The sequence below is a fragment of the Balaenoptera ricei genome, chromosome 10 (assembly GCF_028023285.1).
Source record: "Balaenoptera ricei isolate mBalRic1 chromosome 10, mBalRic1.hap2, whole genome shotgun sequence".
Lineage (NCBI taxonomy): Eukaryota > Metazoa > Chordata > Mammalia > Artiodactyla > Balaenopteridae > Balaenoptera > Balaenoptera ricei.
This window is the reverse complement of record NC_082648.1, coordinates 15,173,138-15,193,676: the sequence shown is the minus strand read 5'-3', so window position 1 is coordinate 15,193,676 and position 20,539 is coordinate 15,173,138. Positions and strand designations below refer to the sequence as shown.

The 20,539-nt window shown below is 37.9% G+C and overlaps 1 protein-coding gene across 3 annotated transcripts in view; it reads right to left on the bottom strand.

The window, feature by feature from the left end:
• Positions 1 to 20,539, bottom strand: part of PIK3C2G (phosphatidylinositol-4-phosphate 3-kinase catalytic subunit type 2 gamma) — a 358,923-nt gene that overhangs the window by 143,128 nt on the left and 195,256 nt on the right. For all 3 annotated transcript variants that reach the window (XM_059934511.1, XM_059934512.1, XM_059934513.1), the window contains 3 exons: positions 8,468 to 8,648; positions 5,844 to 5,951; positions 341 to 433 (listed from right to left, as the gene is read on the bottom strand). In XM_059934511.1, coding sequence (XP_059790494.1) covers positions 341 to 433; positions 5,844 to 5,951; positions 8,468 to 8,648 — 382 coding nt within the window. The remainder of the gene's footprint in view (positions 1 to 340; positions 434 to 5,843; positions 5,952 to 8,467; positions 8,649 to 20,539) is intronic.

The window sequence follows — 20,539 nt, the reverse complement described above, 5'->3', positions numbered from 1 at the left end:
GAACTTAGTATCTAGGCCAAAGGAAGACTCTCCCCCTAGGAACTTTACCACAATTCTGCTTTCTGTATTACTCAAAAGTGATTGCATTATTTCATTTATTGAAACATACCTCCCTGAGTTTTGCACTGAAGATTCATTGGCTTTGAGCCAGTAATGTTTGATTTATTGCCAATCATAGTTTGGCATGTACTATAATTCTGTAATAATGCAGAATCAAAAATAACTGGAATCTTCTGTGCTGCTGCCAGAGGAAAAGAGCTATAATAATTTCTTTTTGTGAGTAATAAATCAATAGTTCTACCAATGGAATCAATTTGATGTTTCAGGAGGGCTACTGTACCTTAAAAATGACGCTGATGTTTTTGCCCATTGGATTAGCATTAATGAAAGTAATCTTCAACGGCAAAGCATTAGATGTGAAATATGAACATGCCTATGGGACAAAAAGAAGAGAAAAATGGTGAGCAAAACAAAGCAAAAAGAACAGTTTCCTTGCAATCATGGCCCCTTGCAGAATTTGTTATATGAGCATGTGTAACACATATGAATAATTCTCACACTTTGGAACAAAGAAATATATTTATTAAAAAAAAGACTTTAGTCTACCAACCAAAGCCTTTATTTGTAAACTAAAAATGCCAGCTTTTCGGCAGGTTGTAAATCTTCAACTACATTTTTTTCTCACTAAACAGTGATGATGTGTAGGGAGTTTAAATAAACTAAGTAGTATGTAGGTATTGTGCTTATGCTTGTTAGTTAATACCTAAAAGATGAAATCACTATTTAAAAAAATATATTTCCTTTTCATTCTTTCTGCCCTGCAGCATACTTTAAGGAAACATGCATACAGAATTAACAAAGACCTGAGTTCAAATTTGGACTCTGTAACTTATCAGCTGTAAGACCTTGGACAAGTTACTTAAATGTTTGTATCCCACTGTAAAATAGGGATAAAACTCTTACGTCACGCATTTTTGTAATAGGTATATGAGCTAATGGATATAAAATACCTTTTACAGTGTCTGACACTAATCGGGTACTTCAAAAAGATTAACGCATTCTTCTTCACTTTTTGCTAATGAACATTTTCTTATCTTTACAAGTAACAGTACAACATATATTTCCTATTCTCGTTTCTTTCAATTATACTTTACATTTCTATTTTCAGTTTTATGATATCGACTACTGTCCATTATTTTCCTTTTATGTGCTTACAACTGTTTGAGTGTTAAAAGGCTGTATGTCTTTAGGTTATTAGAGAGTTCACGTTGACAGCGAAGAATTAAATCAATACTAAAGAAAGGAAAACGACTTGATACTTTCAATTAATCAACTTAGTAAAATATGACATCAATATATTTTGAAGGATCAGTTTGAATATCATTATTTCTGATAAGTCTGAAATCAGTAGAAGTTGAGAGGAAAGGATCTATTTCTTAATCTATCAACACAAATCTAACCTAATCCCTAAGCAAACAGAAACCCTTGTTTACTGAATCAGTTTGAGTTTTATAGTAAAAGGATGAGGCTGCTTGTTAAGTAATGAATTCTCGCTGCAAGAATCAGTCAATCAGGGAACATATGACATTCTGTCACGGTACTGAATTAGGAAACCCTGTATTAGGCCAGAGTCTAGATCAGTGGTTTTCAAATTCTCCTCATTCAATTCTGGGGGCTGGGGTGGGAGAGTGATGATCTCTCTGAGGTATGCCAAGTCCAGGGAAGAGACAAAGGGCTAAGAAAGGCTGAGGGCAAGGTTTGGTCCCTCTTCTTAATTATATCACTCAGAGCTATATTGCTTTCATTGCTTAATATTTTGCTTTTCACACGCAGTATATTTTTTGAGAGTCATGGCAAAAATACTATACATTTGACAGCTAGTATGCACAAAGCATTATCTATATGCTAATAGAAAAAGACACCATATCCACCTCTCATAGAGCCTGCAAAAGTTGGTATGAATGTATACACGCATGCATTTCACAGCTGAATGAAGAAGCATTTGAAGAAGAGAGTCTTTCAGAGATGAGCTGAATTTGAAGATTGTGAAAGACATAGATTGGCAAACAGGTAAAAGAAAAGGTTTGCTAGGTAGAAAAAGGTAAACAAGGACACCTTAGATTAGAGTAGAAGTTAGAAGTGGGTTGGGAGGGCCATAACCAAGAGATAGGAAAGAATGAATCAAAATCTTGGAGGATATTTTATGTAAATGGTGAGATAAAAGATCTGGAACAGAGAAAGGAAGATAAGAAAAGCTAGAATGGAGAAAGGAAGATAGGACCTCTGGTCTTGAAAAGTGAAAATTAGTGAAATAGACTTAAAACAGTTTTTAAAAAGGAAAAGAAACCTATTAGTAAATGAAATGTCTGGTCTTTACTTTCCCAGGAGGGGAGAAGGATTGCATTCAGTTATTCCCACTCTCTCATATGATCTACCCCTTAGTGAAACAGGAAATGGTCCATTGTGATTAGTGGTTCCAAGGAGAGACAGGGGTGAGAATTCTTCTTATAAAGAAAGTTTAACCAAACCTAAGACCGTTGCTCTCTGTCTTGGAGACCCATGCTTTAAAGAATGGATTGAGCCAGGCCTGAGTACTTCTCCCTAGTGTAGTTTACTGATGGTGATTAAAACAGAATGCTGACTATACACGCAGGCTTTCCTACACTCACTACAGTTACGGGACTTCTCTCCAGAGCGAACTCTAATGCACGATAAGCTCAGTAATGACTTTCCCCAAATCACTGCATTTATCAGGTTTCTCCCCAGATGGGCTCTCTGATGTACTGTAAGATTGGTGCTATAAACAAAGACCTTCCCATACTCACTACTACTTTCATAGGACTTCTAACCAGTGTGAATCCTCTGATGTGTAATGAGGTATGAGTTTTGATGGCATATTTTCCACATTTACAGGGCTTTTGCTTGTGTGAAGTCTGTGATATAAAATAAGACATTTACTAGACTGAACGTTTTGCCATGCCGCATTCAAAAGGCTTTTCTCTGGTATGAATTTGCTCATAGTCAACTAGTTGAGAGGTCTGACTGAAGGCTTTTCTACACTGCTGACATGTATGTGCTTGTTCCCTGGCATGGAGGATCCAGTGTCAAATAAGACATATACTCTGACTGAAGGCCTTACTACCTTCCTTACCGCCGTAAGGCTTCTCCCCAGTGTGAACTCTCTGATGGTCAGTACGGTCTCTAACGGAACAGAGAAGGTTCCCACACTCGCTTGAACATGACGTTTCTCACTTGTGTGAAGTGTCTGATGCTGGAAAAGGTTCTACTCTGCATGAAGGCCTCACACTCGTTACACTCAGAAGGCCCCTCCCCAGTACAGGCTACCCGATGAGCAATGAGCAGGGTATGCGGAGTGAAGGCTCTAACACATTCGTCTCCTTGATGAGGTTTCTCCCAGTGATGGAGTCTCTGGTATTTATTGAGATGGGAGGAGTGATGACAAGTCTTCCCACACTCTCACATTCATAGGGTTTGTACCCTCATTGGTTTCTCAGATGAACCACTGGCTGAGGGGTTCGTCTGAAGGTCTTACTACACTCATTACACTCCCAGAGGTTCTTTCCAGTATGGATCCTCTGATGGCCAACCAGATACGGGCTCTGACTAGAACTCTGCTGCATTTACTGCACTTCCTATGTGATGCGTGTCCCTTCAGACCTCCTCGTTGTTCAGCAGGCCTGGAGGACAGACCAACATGTTCTGCAGGTGAGAGCACCATCCTCCACATCCGCCCTGTTCATTGCTGTACGCTCAGGCACAGCTGACCAGAGCAAATGGGACAAAGAGGTGGCTCTACTTGGGGCACTTCCCAGCCTCAGGGAAAGTGCTGATGGCTGCAGGTTGCTGTAGGGAAGGAGTGTGGTCCCAGCCACAGCACTATGGGTGATGACTCCTGAACTGGTGATGCCCCCGGCATGGTCTGCTCACCTGGACACTCACAGCAACGATCCACTAGAGCTGGTGCCCCACATCACCAAGGCCTGCACAAGCCACAACACATAAGTAATTTTCACCAAGGCCTGCACAAGCCACAACGCATATGTAATTTTGATTGAAAACAATCTTTCTATTCCTTAAACAACAATGACAAACCAAGAAAGCAGAAATAAAAAATAACATCTGGACTCAATGAACTATTGATATATTGTTCTTTCTACATTAAGATACTCTGTGTTTTTGAAATGTTTCCATGTATCTTTAGCATCAATCAGTGCATACTGCTAATGATTAAAAGGTTACACAGGGCTTCCCTGGTGGCGCAGTGGTTGAGAGTCTGCCTGCCGATGCAGGGGACACGGGTTCGAGCCCTGGTCTGGGAGGATCCCGCATGCCGCGGAGCAACTGGGCCCGTGAGCCACAATTACTGAGCCTGCGCGTCTGGAGCCTGTGCTCCGCAACAAAAGAGGCCACAATAGTGAGAGGCCCGCGCACCGTGATGAAGAGTGGCCCCCACTTGCCGCAACTAGAGAAGGCCCTCGCGCAGAAACGAAGACCTAACACAGCCATAAATAAATAAATTAATTAATTAAAAAAATTTAAAAAAAAGGTTACACAATTTTTTAAAATCAGTGATGATTTGGATTTTAGCCCAGATAGACATATCTCAGCTTATAAAATTGATGCCTTATTTTGTTATTATTCAAAGTACGTCTATGCAGCACATTTGGAAAATTTGTAGGGTGTCTTTGCAGCAGCATAATTGTAAAGGTGACAGTATTAAGCTTCTAGTAAAACTTTTTGTATTCATACTAATGGTCTGATTTTTCTCCTAATTATTAAATCTGTTTTTCTTGACTGTATTCCGACTTTAGTTAAGTAACACTTATTGTGCATGCATGAGAGTTTAACCTCTTCATTTTTAAATTTTTTTTTTTTTTTTTTTTTTTTTTTTTTTTATTTATTCATGGCTGTGTTGGGTCTTCGTTTCTGTGCGAGGGCTTTCTCTAGTTGCGGCAAGCGGGGGCCACTCTTCATCGCGGTGCGTGGGCCTCTCACTATCGCGGCCTCCCTTGTTGCGGAGCACAGGCTCCAGACGCGCAGGCTCAGCAATTGTGGCTCACGGGCCCAGCCGCTCCGCGGCATGTGGGATCTTCCCAGACCAGGGCTCAAACCCGTGTCTCCTGCATTGGCAGGCAGATTCTCAACCACTGCGCCACCAGGGAAGCCCACCTCTTCATTTTTAAATCTCACTTATCAATCCTCTTTATTAGAGTCTTCTACTCTTGGACTTTTGAGAAGGAATATAATAAAGCTCATGGAGAAAGAATGATTCTAAGTCAGAGAAGGGTGGCTGATAGAGACTTAGGAAGAGAAGGAGTTTGTGAGTACAACAATGCCAGGAAGGGCTTTCCAGGCATGAGTAAAATCACAAACATATATGGCACAGTGACTCATAAGCATCAATGAATTTTAAATTGAATCAAAACTGAGATGTTATAGCTAATGATATACTAGTGTCCTAGGCATGGGCATGCACATAATCTAAATAAGCATGAACTTAAACTAGCCTACATGGGGTCGCCAAATCAACCATTTTGAATAAGTCAAGAAATCAATTCAGTGAGAAATGTCTTCATTTTTTTCCACTGAACTGTGGTTAGTGTGTTTCTAAACCAACGAAATATCTGATGAGGTTAATGTGATACCAGCTGGTCACAGTGCATCAAATAGAGCACACACAGTTTGGATGGGACTCAATTACTTTTTTCTTAAATAATTGCAATAACAATTTATAAATTGTTTTTGCCATTTCAAAAACATCCAATGAACTAAACACTACACAATAAGAATACTCAACTTATCTACTGAATACATTGACTTACATCTCCATCAATTCCCTTTATGCGTAGGGCAGGGTTCAGAGGAAGGTGACAGGTATTTGTACACTGAAAGAATTCTTCTAGTCTGCCAAGTTCTTTCTTCAGGACCTCCTGTGAAAAATCATTAGAAGAAGCATTTTCGAAACTGAAAAGAACTGGACTTTTCCTTCAAGTTATAATTTCTTTTGTTGATTAAATAAACTCCTTAATTCAGGGGTTACACACTTGGGTGCTTTGGGGTCAGGTGGGTGATGTAGCCACATATGAGGAGGCAGTGGGCTAAAGACAATAGGGAGTACTGGGGAAAATGGGGAAGTAAAGATTGCATGTCCTTTCTGAAGAACTTTAAATTCAATTAAAAACAAAACCAAAACAAAGCACTGTTCTGTTCAAACGAAACACGATGGGTTGGACTTGACCTGTAACCCACCAACTTGCAACCCCTGCTTTAAGTAATTATTAACATGATCCATTTATCATAATTCCCTGAAATCTTAGTTTGTAACTCTCAAGGTTTACACTTAATAGTATAATACTTTTTAGAAAAAAATTTACATAGAGTAGGAGACAAAATAATGACAAAAAAGATAATCATAGACCATTGATAAATGTCAGAAGCAGTAATACATATGAACAAATAGTTTACTAAATGCCAGTAAGTGTATTTCTGATACTTGACTCACTCCCTTCCATAGTCCTCTGTACATGTGGAAGGTCTGAGACCACAAATGATACCTTTAGAATTGTGTATCCCCTGACACAAAAAGGAGAAAAAAAATAATTCAGAAATAATAATAATTCAAAATTAAAAAAAAAACTCCTTTTAGCCTACTTTGAAAACTGTTTAAGCCCAATTCTAAAAATGAGGATATCAGATTAATAGTGTTTAACTAACTCCCAAAAGTTTCTTAGCTCTTACTCCGGGTTCACTGCCAAACAATAGAATCTACTACTCCCAGAATCCAGCAAAACAAGGTGGAGAAATGAGGCAAAGCTCCACAGTGGCATTCTTTTTGTCTTCCTCTTTTGTCTTTTCTATACCTGGATTTGCCTGAAGAGCACCATGGAGGGGAACCTCTGCTCTCTTTAACTAAAATCTCTTCACTTCATATAGTTAGGTTTAACTGGGCTTTAAAAAAAAAAAAAGAAGAGAAAAAAAGCTTACAGTAACTTTTGAGAAATTATAAATGCTTCTCCCACCTCTTTCTTTTTCTCTTTCTATTTTCACGTGAAGATGTGTTATCACAAGAGCAGCCAGTCAAGGTGAGAGCAATGCATTTATCTGAGAGAATAATGTCAGTATCACTGGAATGTGATGTAAATAGTCAAAAAGGCACTGTATTAACTGTAGCATGCATCTTAAATACATGAGGGAGTTTGAAACATAAGAAATAAAGACCAAACCTATACACAAATTTTGTAAATTTTAAGCCAAATTTATTTTACTTGCTTTCAACTTTTTGTCTACCATTAGAAAATAATTAATGATTTTGCAGTAATATGGAGAAATCATAGAACTTTTTTTTTTTGCATTGCCTATCATGTTACTAAGCCTTAAGGCTCTTCTGCGCATACAGAGTTTATATGTCTCCCATTTAAAAATAAAGTCCCTGCTTATGCTTTTTATTTTCCAATTTCTCCTAGGTAGGTGAAGTAGCATAGCTTCTGGCATTACTGCCAAATGAAGTGACTTCCAGCAAGAAAAATCTTGTGCTAAGAAAAAATTCTGGGACCCTTTGCCTATTTTCATATCATTTTGTTGAAAAGTCTTGTTGATTTTAAACAGTGGGTGGAGAGAAACTATGAGCTCCCTTAAGGACAAGATTCGTGTTTTAGGCATCTTTCTATCCTTATCTCCTGGTCTGTAGTAAGTACTTGTTATTGAATGAAATTCTTAATACAGTGAATGGATGTCCACTATCTCACTGCATCTAGAATGTTGAACTTAAGAGAACCTACTTAATGATCTATATCAGTGAAGGGAACTAGTAATGCAGTTAATTAAGAAGAGCAAGTGTTTTTCCATTAGAGCAAGAAAAAGAACAGCCAGATCCATTATTATAATCATTGATGAAAGAGGCACAATATTTTGACTATCATCCATGGATGTTAGAATAAAAGTATTATTCAATACTATCCACACCACTATTGATTTCTTTCATTTAATTCATTTAATTTGTTGTGGAAAAAAAAAAAGTCTTTAAAAATGTGATTTTGATCAGTGCAGTGTGAGAAAAATCTAGACCTAGATTTTGTACCTTGGACAAGGGTGCTCTGAAAAGTCCCCTTGTGTACTTCTTCCATGAGTCTGAATTGTGCTGCCTTTCTGAGTAAATTACTTCATCTGGTCATTTTAATCAAATTGCCTTTAAATTGGTCTCTTGTCAGGTACTGTCTATGCTACATGGCTATTTAGATAAAAAAATCATGTCCTGGTGATAGATATTATCATTAACATTAGGATAGTAAATTGAAAAAAAAGTTGATCAAAAGAATTGATTTAAGTGTCTTAAGACAAAGTGTAGTCAAGGAATTTACCTTCTGTGTTATGAAATTCAAACTTAATTGAACCAGGTTTAAGAAATAAAACAAAACTTTATTACATGAAGATTGATTTTGCAACAAACCTGTCTTTGAGGGTCACTGGCAGATTTGACTTTTTCACCAATGTCTCCCAGAATTTTGATGAGTTTCTTTTCCTTGGAAAACTCATCACTCAGGGCTTTTCCTGCACAGAATTGGAGAGCAGCCAATAGCTTCTGATACCAGCTTTTAAAATAAGCTTCATTCTGTGCATCCTTTAGCAGCCTGAAGGAAAGAGAGAAAACGAATTCTTGTATCTAAAGCTGATTTTTAAAACACCTCTAGCAGGAACAATAAGTGTGTTTCAGACTAATCTGTATGTGGTGGCTTTGGGCAGTTTAACAGGCCAGGCTGGGGAAAATGCTGTTTATTTGTTGGCAGTCATCATTTCACCTGATAGTTAATGAGATTCCAAGAGTGAAGAATCAATAAGAGACCTGCCTTTTCTCATTTCAGTTCACAGTGCACTTTTTCCTCTTTCAGGCTTCTTAAATTCTATAGCAAATACTTATCTTAAGAGCATATATTTGACTTCTTATTAAAATACAGACAAAGCATTTTAGAAATGGTATTTATTAGTCACTACACTATATGGCAACTCAACCACCAACCCCACATTTTTCTGCTTTTCTTCAAAAGATAACATCTCCACACTGTCACATACGTAAGTATTGCTCTTTCTTCCAACACCTCCCTTTGATTACCTGGAGGAAGATATTGTAAAGGCAAGAGCATGGTTTTTGTTTTCAGGCATTTCTGGATTCAAATCTCAGCCCTACAACTTAGATGTAAGTTAGGCCAGTTACTTAACCGGGCTGAGGTTAAAATAAAGAAATAACTCTGACTCCATAGAATTGTATGGAATATAGAATAAACTAATGCTATTCTAATTTGAAAGGGCTTAGCACAAAGTATATACTAGTAGTCAAAAAACATCAGTTTATCTGTATCCTGCAGCCTCCCCAAGCCAACTTCTGTCACTGTCTGGCAGTCTGCTTGTATCACGAACACGGGAGGCATAGAACAAAAAAAGGGAAGGATACTTCGCTAGATAATGGAGCAGTGACAATTATTTGATTACGCTTTCTGCCATGTGACAATTTCTATTGCCTTGAAATTAATTCCAACATGCTTAAACTTTACTTTTTATTATGCCCTAAAACACTGAAATAAAAGACTGATTCCCTTGAATGTTAACCTCTCTTTGATTGATTCTTTAATTCTTAACTTGTCTCTAATCTTCTTCTCTTCTGAAAAATAATTATCATTCAAAGAACTAGAAGAAAGTTATTGTGAGAATGAAATACTGAAAAAAAAAGGATTAAATACCTAGCAGCCAAAATATATATAGATGAGTTTCATTCTGCATTCCTAATTTTGCATCTCTGCCCAATATGTATTGTGCTACAGAGACTCTAAGAAACACATCATTTTCATTTGTTCTATGTTCTCTGTTCCTACACATCTGAGTTAAAAAATTAATTCAATGAACCTGGCTTTTTTTTTTTTTTTTTTTTTTTTTAGGTAAGGGCTTGTTCCCTTGTCATTGTTACAAAGCTTACTTATCTCCTAGCACCTCTTTTACTTTACCAAAGGGAATATAATAATGCTGGAAATAATGCTGGAAAGCATTAAAAAACAAAAAAATTCTCAAGGGTCTAAAGATGTATTGATGGAAAATATAATCCATTTATACTTATACCTTCAATGTAAGAAGAATAGTTGACAATGAAAAGTTTTCCAACCCACCTCTATGGTGAGATTTTTGAAATGTCAGATGTAATAAATGTATCACATCATTATTTGGAGGCTCTAAGAAAACGAGTGTTATGTGAGTATGAATTGGAAAGCCGCAAAGAAAGCATCCACGTCTGAAACTTCAAGATATTTTATGCAGAATTATACCTCAGAGATTTTCACAGTATTTTGAGGACTTTGGTAATATACCATTGTACAGTCTACTTGGTTTTCAGTGGAGGTAGGAAATTGATGGGTAGAGTATTTCTATATCCCATATCAATGCTTGCCAGCATTTTCATACACTTTGAATATTGAGTTACTTGTTTTTAAAGATATTTAAAACCTGTTCTGGTACATAAATATAACTCTATAACCACCTGACTGCTATATACATGATAAAAGGAAAGGTTATTCTGCACAAAGTCAACTTTTTACTAAAGTTATTAAAGAAAATATATATTTTAGGGGTGGGGAGTCATAGGAATTGTCAAAATTATATAATTAGTATTCCTAATACTCAATTCTTATTCTATGAGAAATGTATTTGCTTCTCTCATGAGCAGCTGATTCAAGGAGGGAAAAAGAATCAGTTTGATTCCTTGCTCAAAATAAAACAGAGCAGGGGAGATTTGCAGAGAGAATATGTGACTGTGTTTTAAAAAATTTAAAAGTGAAGAAAACTCAGTGCATTCCATTGTGATTATTTTCCTTATAGAACATACCTCATGCAAACTATCATTCCTGCCATGATGACATGCTCTCCTGGTGAGATTTGGTTCAAGCTCTATGGCTTTTTATCCAACTTTAAAGTTTTTTACAAATTGCAGAATTGAAATCATACTGTGTTATAGATGACCACAAGAGGTCAGTTAGTCTATTCCTGTGTCTTTAGGCACAGTCACTTTAACTGATGAGAGAAATTAACATGTCCTTTAATTTTAATCAATTCAGAGAAAGTTGGACTATACAGTTTTGGGTGGAGAGTTAGCCAATTCTACGTCAATGACCTTCACCATCAGGAAGTGGTTAAAACCCTCATGTGGTAGTTTTTACCCATTGCCTCTGTTTGTTAAGACTGTGGAAAACAGCTAGCCACTTTCCCTTGAGCATTACAGGAACCCTTTTCATAAGGCACTGTCACTGGGAGACACAGAATTGCTTATGCCAAATTCAAAAAAAAATTTTTTTTTTTAAGTTTAGGTCAAGGGACTGAGAAATATGAAGTAAGACTTGGTGTTGAAAGATTGGGCTTTTAAGATGCAGACAATGTGACCACGTACAAACTGTGAGGTAAATCTCAAAATGTCAGAGACCTGTTTATCCTAGTGTATGCAAGATCCAGGAATGGTTCAACTTGATATTATTTTGTATAGGTGTCTTATGGACTGTAAGTAATGACAACATTAAAATGAGAATAAATGCATAAAATCTAGCTGGTTAAAGGTTTGGGTAGTGTTGAGTATGAGAGGCAAAAAGCAAGAAGAGAGGCAAAAAGCAAGAAGAGAAGCAAACATAACCCAGGTGACTGAGCATATTTGTTATAGGATATCATAAAGGCATTTGCCTAAATTAAGGAGCTAGTGGTGGACTCAGATACACAAACCCCAGCTAGCATGAAATGGAGATTTTCCTTGGAAATTAGAGCTTTTCTCCATTTCTTCATGCACAAAGTGCTTCTGATCCCATGGCGAGTGACTTGCTGGAGGCCCAGGAAAAGTACAGATAGTTCTCATTTCATCAGTCTACCAGCAGGATAGAACAGACTAATCATGCCAACCCAGCCCTCCTTGCCTCATGACTCCCTTCAGCGTAGGTCTTAATTTTAGTTCTCAACAGCACAATATCACAAATTAGGGGTTGCCTTAAATTTTTTACCCACTTGTGTATTTCTGGTGAGTGAAGAGGGGAAACAACATCCAGAAGAAAACTGAGCTACACATGAAGATGAGTGATTTCAGGTCACTCCAGGACCTCCCCTTTCCATTTCCTCTATTGGTGGCTACTTTATGGGGAGTAAGATGTGTGACTCAATAGACCAGGTCTTAGTGAGCACGGGTGGATTTTAAAAGGTGACTTCTTCAAGTGTATTTATAACCCTGGGACATATAAAGGCTGAAATCCAATACTTGATATGGAATTTTTAATTTTAAGGTTTCAATAGTGTGTTACGAAGTGAAAAGCATATATCTCTTTAGCCTTTACAACTTTATTTTACTTCTCATTGGTTGAGAGATTTATTTAATATTTCCCTAAACTGAGGAACTTCATACATTTTATTGTCTTGCAAAGATAACTGTTTCCTATGACTAGCTCATTTTTAGAATACTGATTTGCTCTTTCAGAAATATAGCACTGAACTTATTTTGAATTTTGTATATAAGGAGCATTACACGGTCCAAGTCTGTAGAAATGTAATTTCCAATCAATAGTTATTTTGCAACATATGTTTGTCAATAAGCCACTTTGAAACAACTTGAATATAAAACTATTAAAAGGGAATAAATTCAGAAGATAATGAAATCCATACTCTAGAGATTTTATACATTTTTAGAACACTTAAATATATGAGAAGGGCCCTTAAGGTATGTAACTGACTTAATTTTATCCCGATATTTCAATTTATACATCTAATATTTATTACCACCTCAAAAACAGTCGTTCAGAATGTTACAGTTCATACTTATGATTTTTCCATTGTGTTCATATTACGTGGTAGATTTATTTTTCCCAACTCCATGCTTTCTTCCCTGAAGCTTATACAACCACAGTCTTTGCTCTGTGACTTCCAGTGCCTTCCCAGAGGCAGCATCTACTTCTCCACCCCTTGTCTGGATTGGCCATGTGACTCACTTTAGCCAACAGGATGTGACTAGATAAAATGTATGCCCAAGTCCATGGGGATGCTTTAAATGTGCTATCATGGATTGGTCTGCTCTCTTGTACTTCTGTTATCTGTCACGAGGACAGCGTGTCCCCGCTGGGGGATGTTCCTTCAGTGCTGGAATGGGAGAGCAGAGCTGAGCATTGCTGTGAGGAGCCCAGTGCAGCCAAGTGGAAGCACAGCAAGTCTGCAGCCTGCATGCTGCACAAGTGAGAAATAAGTTTTTTTTGCTGTAAGCCACTGAAACTTTGGGCCTATTTGTTGCTATGGTAAAAATTAATGAATATGCCAAGTTTCATATTATTTCTTTTTCCCTTTTCTTTGTTTTTGTTTTCATTTGTTTGTTTGTATTGCCTTTAGAATATGGAGTATATTTTTTAAATCTCCCCAGTGTTAGCCCTGAGGATACTTTGGGGCAAACCTAATTACTGAAAATAAACAAAAGTCATCTGGAGACAAGTCTGGTGAATTAGATGGGTGATCAATTTGAGTATAACATTTTAGATCAAAAAAACTATAAAAGTAATAAAAATGGCTTTCTTCTATGGATCCTAAAAAGCCCCAAAGTGTATTTCAAAAATGATTTGATCTGGTTCATTTGGACATGTATATTATGTTATACTGCTAAAATTTTATTGTTATTTTATTACACTAACATACTGTTTGGCTCATTTAAAAGTGTGAATAGGCTTATGTATCATCTGCTGTCTGTCCAGCCAAGTGTTTGAGCATCGAATAGGAAATTCTCTCTGAGTAAAAATGCACTAATGAGTGCAATAGGGCAATGGCAAGTCTTTTTTAAAAGACTTACATAACACAGGACTAGACAAATCTAACACATTACCAGACAAAGGGTCTGATGGCTGAGGGCAGTGAGGGAGGCAGTACACCTGGCAGTTTGGGAAACTGAGCTCTGCTCTAATGGTAACAGCTGGAAGACTAAGATGGCTAAATAGGGAGGGGATCAATGGTTTTGGACAAGGAAGCATCTATCTATATCAGCATGTAATGGAACTCCCTTTATTGCCCTGGAGTTGGCGACCAAGACCCAAGATTAAAGAAAAGAGAGTATCCTATGTTTTAAGAATAGCCAAAGAAACAACTGGAAGTCAGAGAACTCTTCGAGGTTTATTGGGAGATGGCCAAAATGGCTATGATACACCAAGTGTTATTGCCCCTCCTGGACCTTAGTATATATTTGCAAGTGGGGGTAAAGGAAAGGGCTGTTTGAGAGTCATGAGTCATCAGCTTAGTGAGGAATAGAGTGGATCTGCTATCCCCACTCATCCTTGCAAAGTCCAGTGAGGAGGGAAGCTCAGAGATACCCATTGATTCAGATGTGTGCAAGAATGGGAGACTATTGCCTCATTCCCAGGTTAGATTTCTGCTCTAAAAGAGGGTTTGTTGAAAGACAGGATAGCAAAGGAGCAGCCTGCATTTTTGCACCCTAACTGGCCAAGCAAGGATGTGTGAATTTCTCAAGGTTCAAATAAACACATGTAAGGTAATTAAATGTGATCCACTCCTGTGTAGGAAGAGGTTGAGCCAAAGGCAGATCTCCTGGTGGGAAGCCCTGCAAGGCTACCCAAGATACGCACTCAGATGAGGTAGCCAGCTTTGACAGTGAACCCAGAGCGGGCCTTGATGCAAAGTCAGAGACAACAGACAGGGGATTTTACTTGCTTGCCTCAACAAGTGTGAGGGTCACTTTCCTCTTTCTCTTTTTTTCCCACTCCAAAGTCAAGAAAAGCTAGAACTAGAAGACAGAGAGAAGAGGAGTGAAACAGCAGACAATATTCTCCCCACCACAAGTCCCCCAAGCTAAAGCTTGGCTGGTGCTGGAGAATGGGGAGGAGGTATGTGTCAAACTGGAGAAGAAAACAGAGTTTTAAATTGGACAAAAGTGGTGAAGAGTTTTTTGTTATCTAAAAGTGATCAGGAAACTATGGAATCTACCCTGGTTTTAATTAGAGAATGTAAAAGGGCAAAAGTAGTATTTTTAAAATAATAAAAACTTTTATTGGAGACCTACCAATACCAAGCTCAGCCAGTTTAAAGAAAAATAGGCGAGACCGTTAAACATCTACAAGTCAGTGCAGGAAGAAACATAGCTTCGGAAAATGCACTGATTGCACTGCACGAGAGAAAAAGCCTCAACATGCAGAACGAAAACTGGGGAATCTTGCCCCCCAAATCTTCAGAGAGTTGGCTGAGATTTGTCTTTTTGCCTTTCTTCATCCCCGTGCAGCCACTCGCTGCTCTTATAGAGCATTGCCGATTCTGGCTTCATTTGTGGATGATCATTGTTAAGCACAGAACTGTGTTCAAGAAATCAAAGTTGTTTCGTCAAGAAATAGGTTATTAACACTGAATATATGTGGATATATAGGTATATATTTACTGTTATAATTGATACTTTATCATCATATCAAAATCTTTAACAGTTATGACCAGTTGCATAGTTAATTATAAGCTTAAATGGTATTTTTCTGAATGAAAATTAGCCATAGATGGTACCCAGTTTGCGTACACACTTGTAATCAGGATGACTGTTACACTGCAATGTTGCTCTATTAGGATCATCTGGAAGCTATGAAGAAAAAAAAAAAAAAACTATGCTGAGCAGGTAAGTTTCCCTGAATAAGATTCTTAAATCTATATTTAGGAATCAGAGCCTGTTCCCACTCATCTTGCTGAGGGATATAGTCAATTTGGGAGATACAGGTAAATAAATAAAACTCCTTCCAATCCACTCATATGTATTCAAATGGTCACATGTTTAATATACTGAATGATGTGATATCAGAGAGCAGAAACTCTCCTCCTCCTCTCATTCCAACACACACTTCTGCTTTAGGGTAAGTTATTTTCTTCAAATCATTTTCCTTAGCTTAGCACCAAGCTGTGAATGGCTATCAGTGACCTCTCTCAGCCCCCACTGTTATACTCCTTACGTGCTTACTAACCCTAAAACAAAACAAAACAAAACAAAACAGGTGGGATTTTGGCCCTGGGCACACTTTAGAAGAGATAGCTTTCTATGAGACCCTCCTGTAATGCCTTTCGCTTTTTTCTCATTCTGGTTTTATCCCCTCCCTGATCCCCAAGAATCCCTCAGATCCTGCCACTCTTCCTTTGCCAAAAACTCCACCTAGCTCTGCTCTCTCCTGTTGTGTCCTGGGATCCCAGTTAGTCCTTGTTTTCCTTACTCCAGTCAAACACATGTCTCTCACTGTAAATTACACTCATATTCTCAGAGAATTATATTACATTAGCATAGAGCTGAACCCCATTTTGAGATAATCCCTCCCACCCGTCCCGTCACATTTATTAGGTGAGGAAACTGAAAGATTAAGAGACCTGCCTAAGGTCCTTAGGACTAGAACCCTCAGTTCTTAACCATTGCTCCAGGCACTTTCCACAGCACCATATTTTGTGTCTGTTATGGACCAAATGTTTGTGTCCCCACAAAAATATGTGTGTTGAAGCTCTAATTCCCAATGTGATGATATTGGAGTTAGAACCTTTGGGAGGTGATTAAGTTTAGATAAGGCCATGACAGTGGGGTCCTATAATTAGATTATTGCCCTTATAAGAAGAAGAGACTGGAGCTCTGCCAGGTGAGGATATGGAGAAGGCATCCAGCCTCCATCCCTGAACCAGGAAGAGGGCCCTCACAGGGAATTCAAATTGGCCGGCACCTCAGTCTTAGACTTCCCAGCCTCCAGAACTGTGAAAAATAAATTCCTGTTGTTTAAGGCACACAGTCTATGTTACTTTTTATTGCAGCCTGAGCTGATTAACACAGTGTCCTAAAAACCAGTAAAACATGACTTGGAAGATGATTTTCCACTTGCATCACCTCTGGCAAGAAACGTAATGCTTTAGCTCTTCACTTTCCTACTCTGTAAAATGTTGGAGTTTGTGAGGTTCGGTAAGATACCTTCCAGCTCTAGGGCTCCATGACTGTAATACTTAATGAACTTATCCAGCATTTATGCCAGGCATTTTCCAAGCATTTTACGTAGCTGTGTTAGGTAATCCTCACATCCGCTCCAGATAACGTGATTCCTTCCATTTTACAGATGAGGATATTATGGTTTATAGAGGTCAAATAACTTGTCCAGAGTCACCCAATCTGTGGACCAGGGATTCAAATGCAAGTTTATCTGACTCCAAAGCCTTTGCTGTTCACCATCATGCTGTACCACCTCCTGATATCCTAACACAGATACCAGCTGACGATTTAGCCCGAGACTAACACACAATCTAGAAATTCTCTTTTTGCTACTTTCTTATTATGTTTCTCTTTAATATCTTTCTCTTACTTCCTGTTTCCTAACCCTCAGAAATCTCATGCTCTCCTTACTTCTTTCTTTCCAAAGTTCCTCATTTAATTTTGTCCTGCTACCTACAAATTCCCTGCCAAAGCCACCAACAAATGCTAATAATGTTTTCCTTTCTGTTTTAACATTTTTTTGAACTTTTAAAGAAGAGCTTGTTAACCTAAATATATTTTTGTGTAAAATACTTATAAGCAGGAATACTTTTCTCTCCCCTACCTCGCCTGTAAAAAGAATAGAATATGTGGATCTACTTTGATAATGCAAGTAATACACTCACCTCTGCTCTGTCCTTCCTCACTTTAAAAAGTAAGACCAACCCCACAACTTCAAAGGATCTGGACTTTTGTGGTTTCTTTATACAAGTGGTGGTGCTGAGTGGGGCTAGGAGAGCGGAAGGAGAAGATGCTGAATTGAAAGTAACACCCTGCTTGCACTTGGGAACCTAAAAACCCTGTTGAGCTGTGCACACACAACAGATGTGCCTTGAGCTACCCACCTTAACTGGGCCTGTGGTGCCAGATAACTCCAGGTTGTGGCAGGAGAGAAATACGGAGTCATTAACAACAGCACGTGTGCCAAAATAAAATAAATTCTGCTTGACATCTAATTAATGTTCAAATCCATGCTTGTGGAATTTTAAACTAGTCCAATAGATGTCTACATTTTCCCTTACTTACATTTGAAAATATGGTTCTGAACTGAGTTCCTAAACTCAGCCTTTTTTAATATATATATATATATTTTTCTGAATACATACATAGTTACTTTAAAAGCAGTGTAAGCAACTTTTTCATAAAGTTTCCTTAACAAAATTTCTTTTAACGGCAAAGCAATTCCTTTGCTATATGAATGTCTCATAAGAACAGCAACCTAATAATAAAAATCCTCTTTACCCCTCAGCCTTTTGTTCTTGCACAGCTCTCTGGTGAAAGTTGGATAATCATTACACTGTGCAGTGAACAAGTCATGTGTTTGAACACAGCCAGAGGGGCAGGTGTACAGGGCTAAGGCAAAGCTTGCTTTGAAATACCTAGCTTCCCCAGAATCCGGTCGCATCAGAATCTCAGTTTCAAATCACATCTGGGGCGGCCGTTTCACTCTTCATTCTTCAGAGGCACGGATAGCGTGGTTTATTCTGTGAGGATATTAAAGATTCCCTGAGATACTCTCCATAAGACCTGGAGCTGTGTTTGATGTCCTGAGAAAATTTCTGGGACATTCTTGCTCACTGTCATGAAACAGCGTGTCTCCTGAAGTCAGCAAGCACCATTTAATCCCTCTCCTTTTAGAAATTCAATACAGCCTTACAGATGTTCTAGGAAGCCTCTATAACCTACCTGGTTAATTTTCTGTCGATTTCTGTGATGCTGTTGTTGTTGTTTTGGCTGTTGTTCAGGTTGTACTTGCCAGTCAGGGATAATCGCCCTATCCACTATATCGTATGAATGTGGAAAGAGGACTAAGCCTATTCCATCTCCAGTGCTCTCTGTATGCACAAGTAACTTAGCAGTTCCAACCTCAGTCTTTCCATTTCTAAAATGATAATAATGATTGTCCTATCATCAGATCTATGTTTCTGTTATGGACTGAATTGTGTTCCCCAAATTCTTCTGTTGAAGCCCTAACTCCCAACGTGACTGTATTTGGAGACAGGCCTTTAAGGAGGTAATTAAGATGAAATGAGGCCATAACGGTGTGGACATAATCCAACAGAACTAGTGTTCACATAAGAAGAGGAAGAGACACCGGGTAAGTGTGCACACAGAAAAAAGGCCATGTGAGGACCCAGTGAGAAGGTGGGCTGTCAGTAAGACAGGAAGTCTGTTTTCAGGTCTTACCAGTAACCAACCCTTCAGCACCTTGACCTTGGACTTCTAGCTTCCAGAATTGGAAGAAAATAAATTTTTACTGTTTCAGTCACCCAGTCTGTGGTACTCTGATATGGCAGCCCTAACAGACTAATATAGTTTCCAACCTAGAGCTCATTTTTCCAATCCAGACCTACATGTTCATCTGTCTACAAGATATCATTCTTGGATTTTCTTAAGGCATCTATCTTAACCTTAACATGACTAATTTCATCATCATTCCCCCCAATACCTGCCTCTTTACCTGAATTACTGATCTCCATGAATATAACCGCCAGCTTTCCATCACACTAACTAAAAATGAGACATGATTCTTCTCTCACCTTCATCCCAATATCAAATTTGTTACCATGTCCCATTATGTTTATCATCTAAATAGCTCTCAAATCTAATTTCTTCTCTCTGCACATACTGACAGGATTTAATTGAGGCCTTAATTTCTTGAAGGTATTACCTGAATCTACTGGTACTTGATTTTCCTACCACCTGCATTTTTACTTTTTTTCTGACTTAAATTAGTTCTCTTAGTCTAATAAGTCCTGTTCTAGTGATTAAAATCCATATAGCCTCAGGATAAAATATAAAATCCTTAGTGTAACAGGGCACTTGATGATTTAGTGCATCTACATCTTAAAGTCTTATCTCTTATTCCCATTCATGTTTTTCCATCCCAAACACAAAGTACTACTTATAAAAAGTTATCTCCTCTGCTTTCACAGGCTATAATGCTTTTGTATTGCCCCATCCCCTGTGTCTGAAATGATATTTCAATATGCCAACATCTGTTTATCCTTTAATATTTAACTTACTTAGCACTTTTTCTAGAAAGTCTTTCTTAATTTTTTCCAATCTTGGGCACGTGTGCAGCATCCTCTCTGTAAGGGTGAAGTATTTTCCTGTATCCATTATTCTTACAACACTTACTGTGTTTTTTAAAAGGGTGTTTTAATTGCTTGTTTTTTTTGATCTCTCTCTTACTAGACTTTAAATTCTTTTTCTTTTTCAAAAAATTTTATTGGAATAGATTTTAAATTCTTTAAGGGAAGGATTATGATTTTACACTCTTGTGTTCTAACAGAGTTTCCGATCATGACAATAGCCAGTCAATATTTGTTGAAAAAATAAATTGACTATTCAATTAAATAAACTTTGTCTTAAAATCAGTTTCTTCTATTTCTTGATTAAAATTTTAGGATGTGAACTAATTTGTTAATAACTCTGGAATTATAGCATCCTTTTAAATTATGTTTTCATGTGCTATTTCCTCTAATCTCCCAAAAG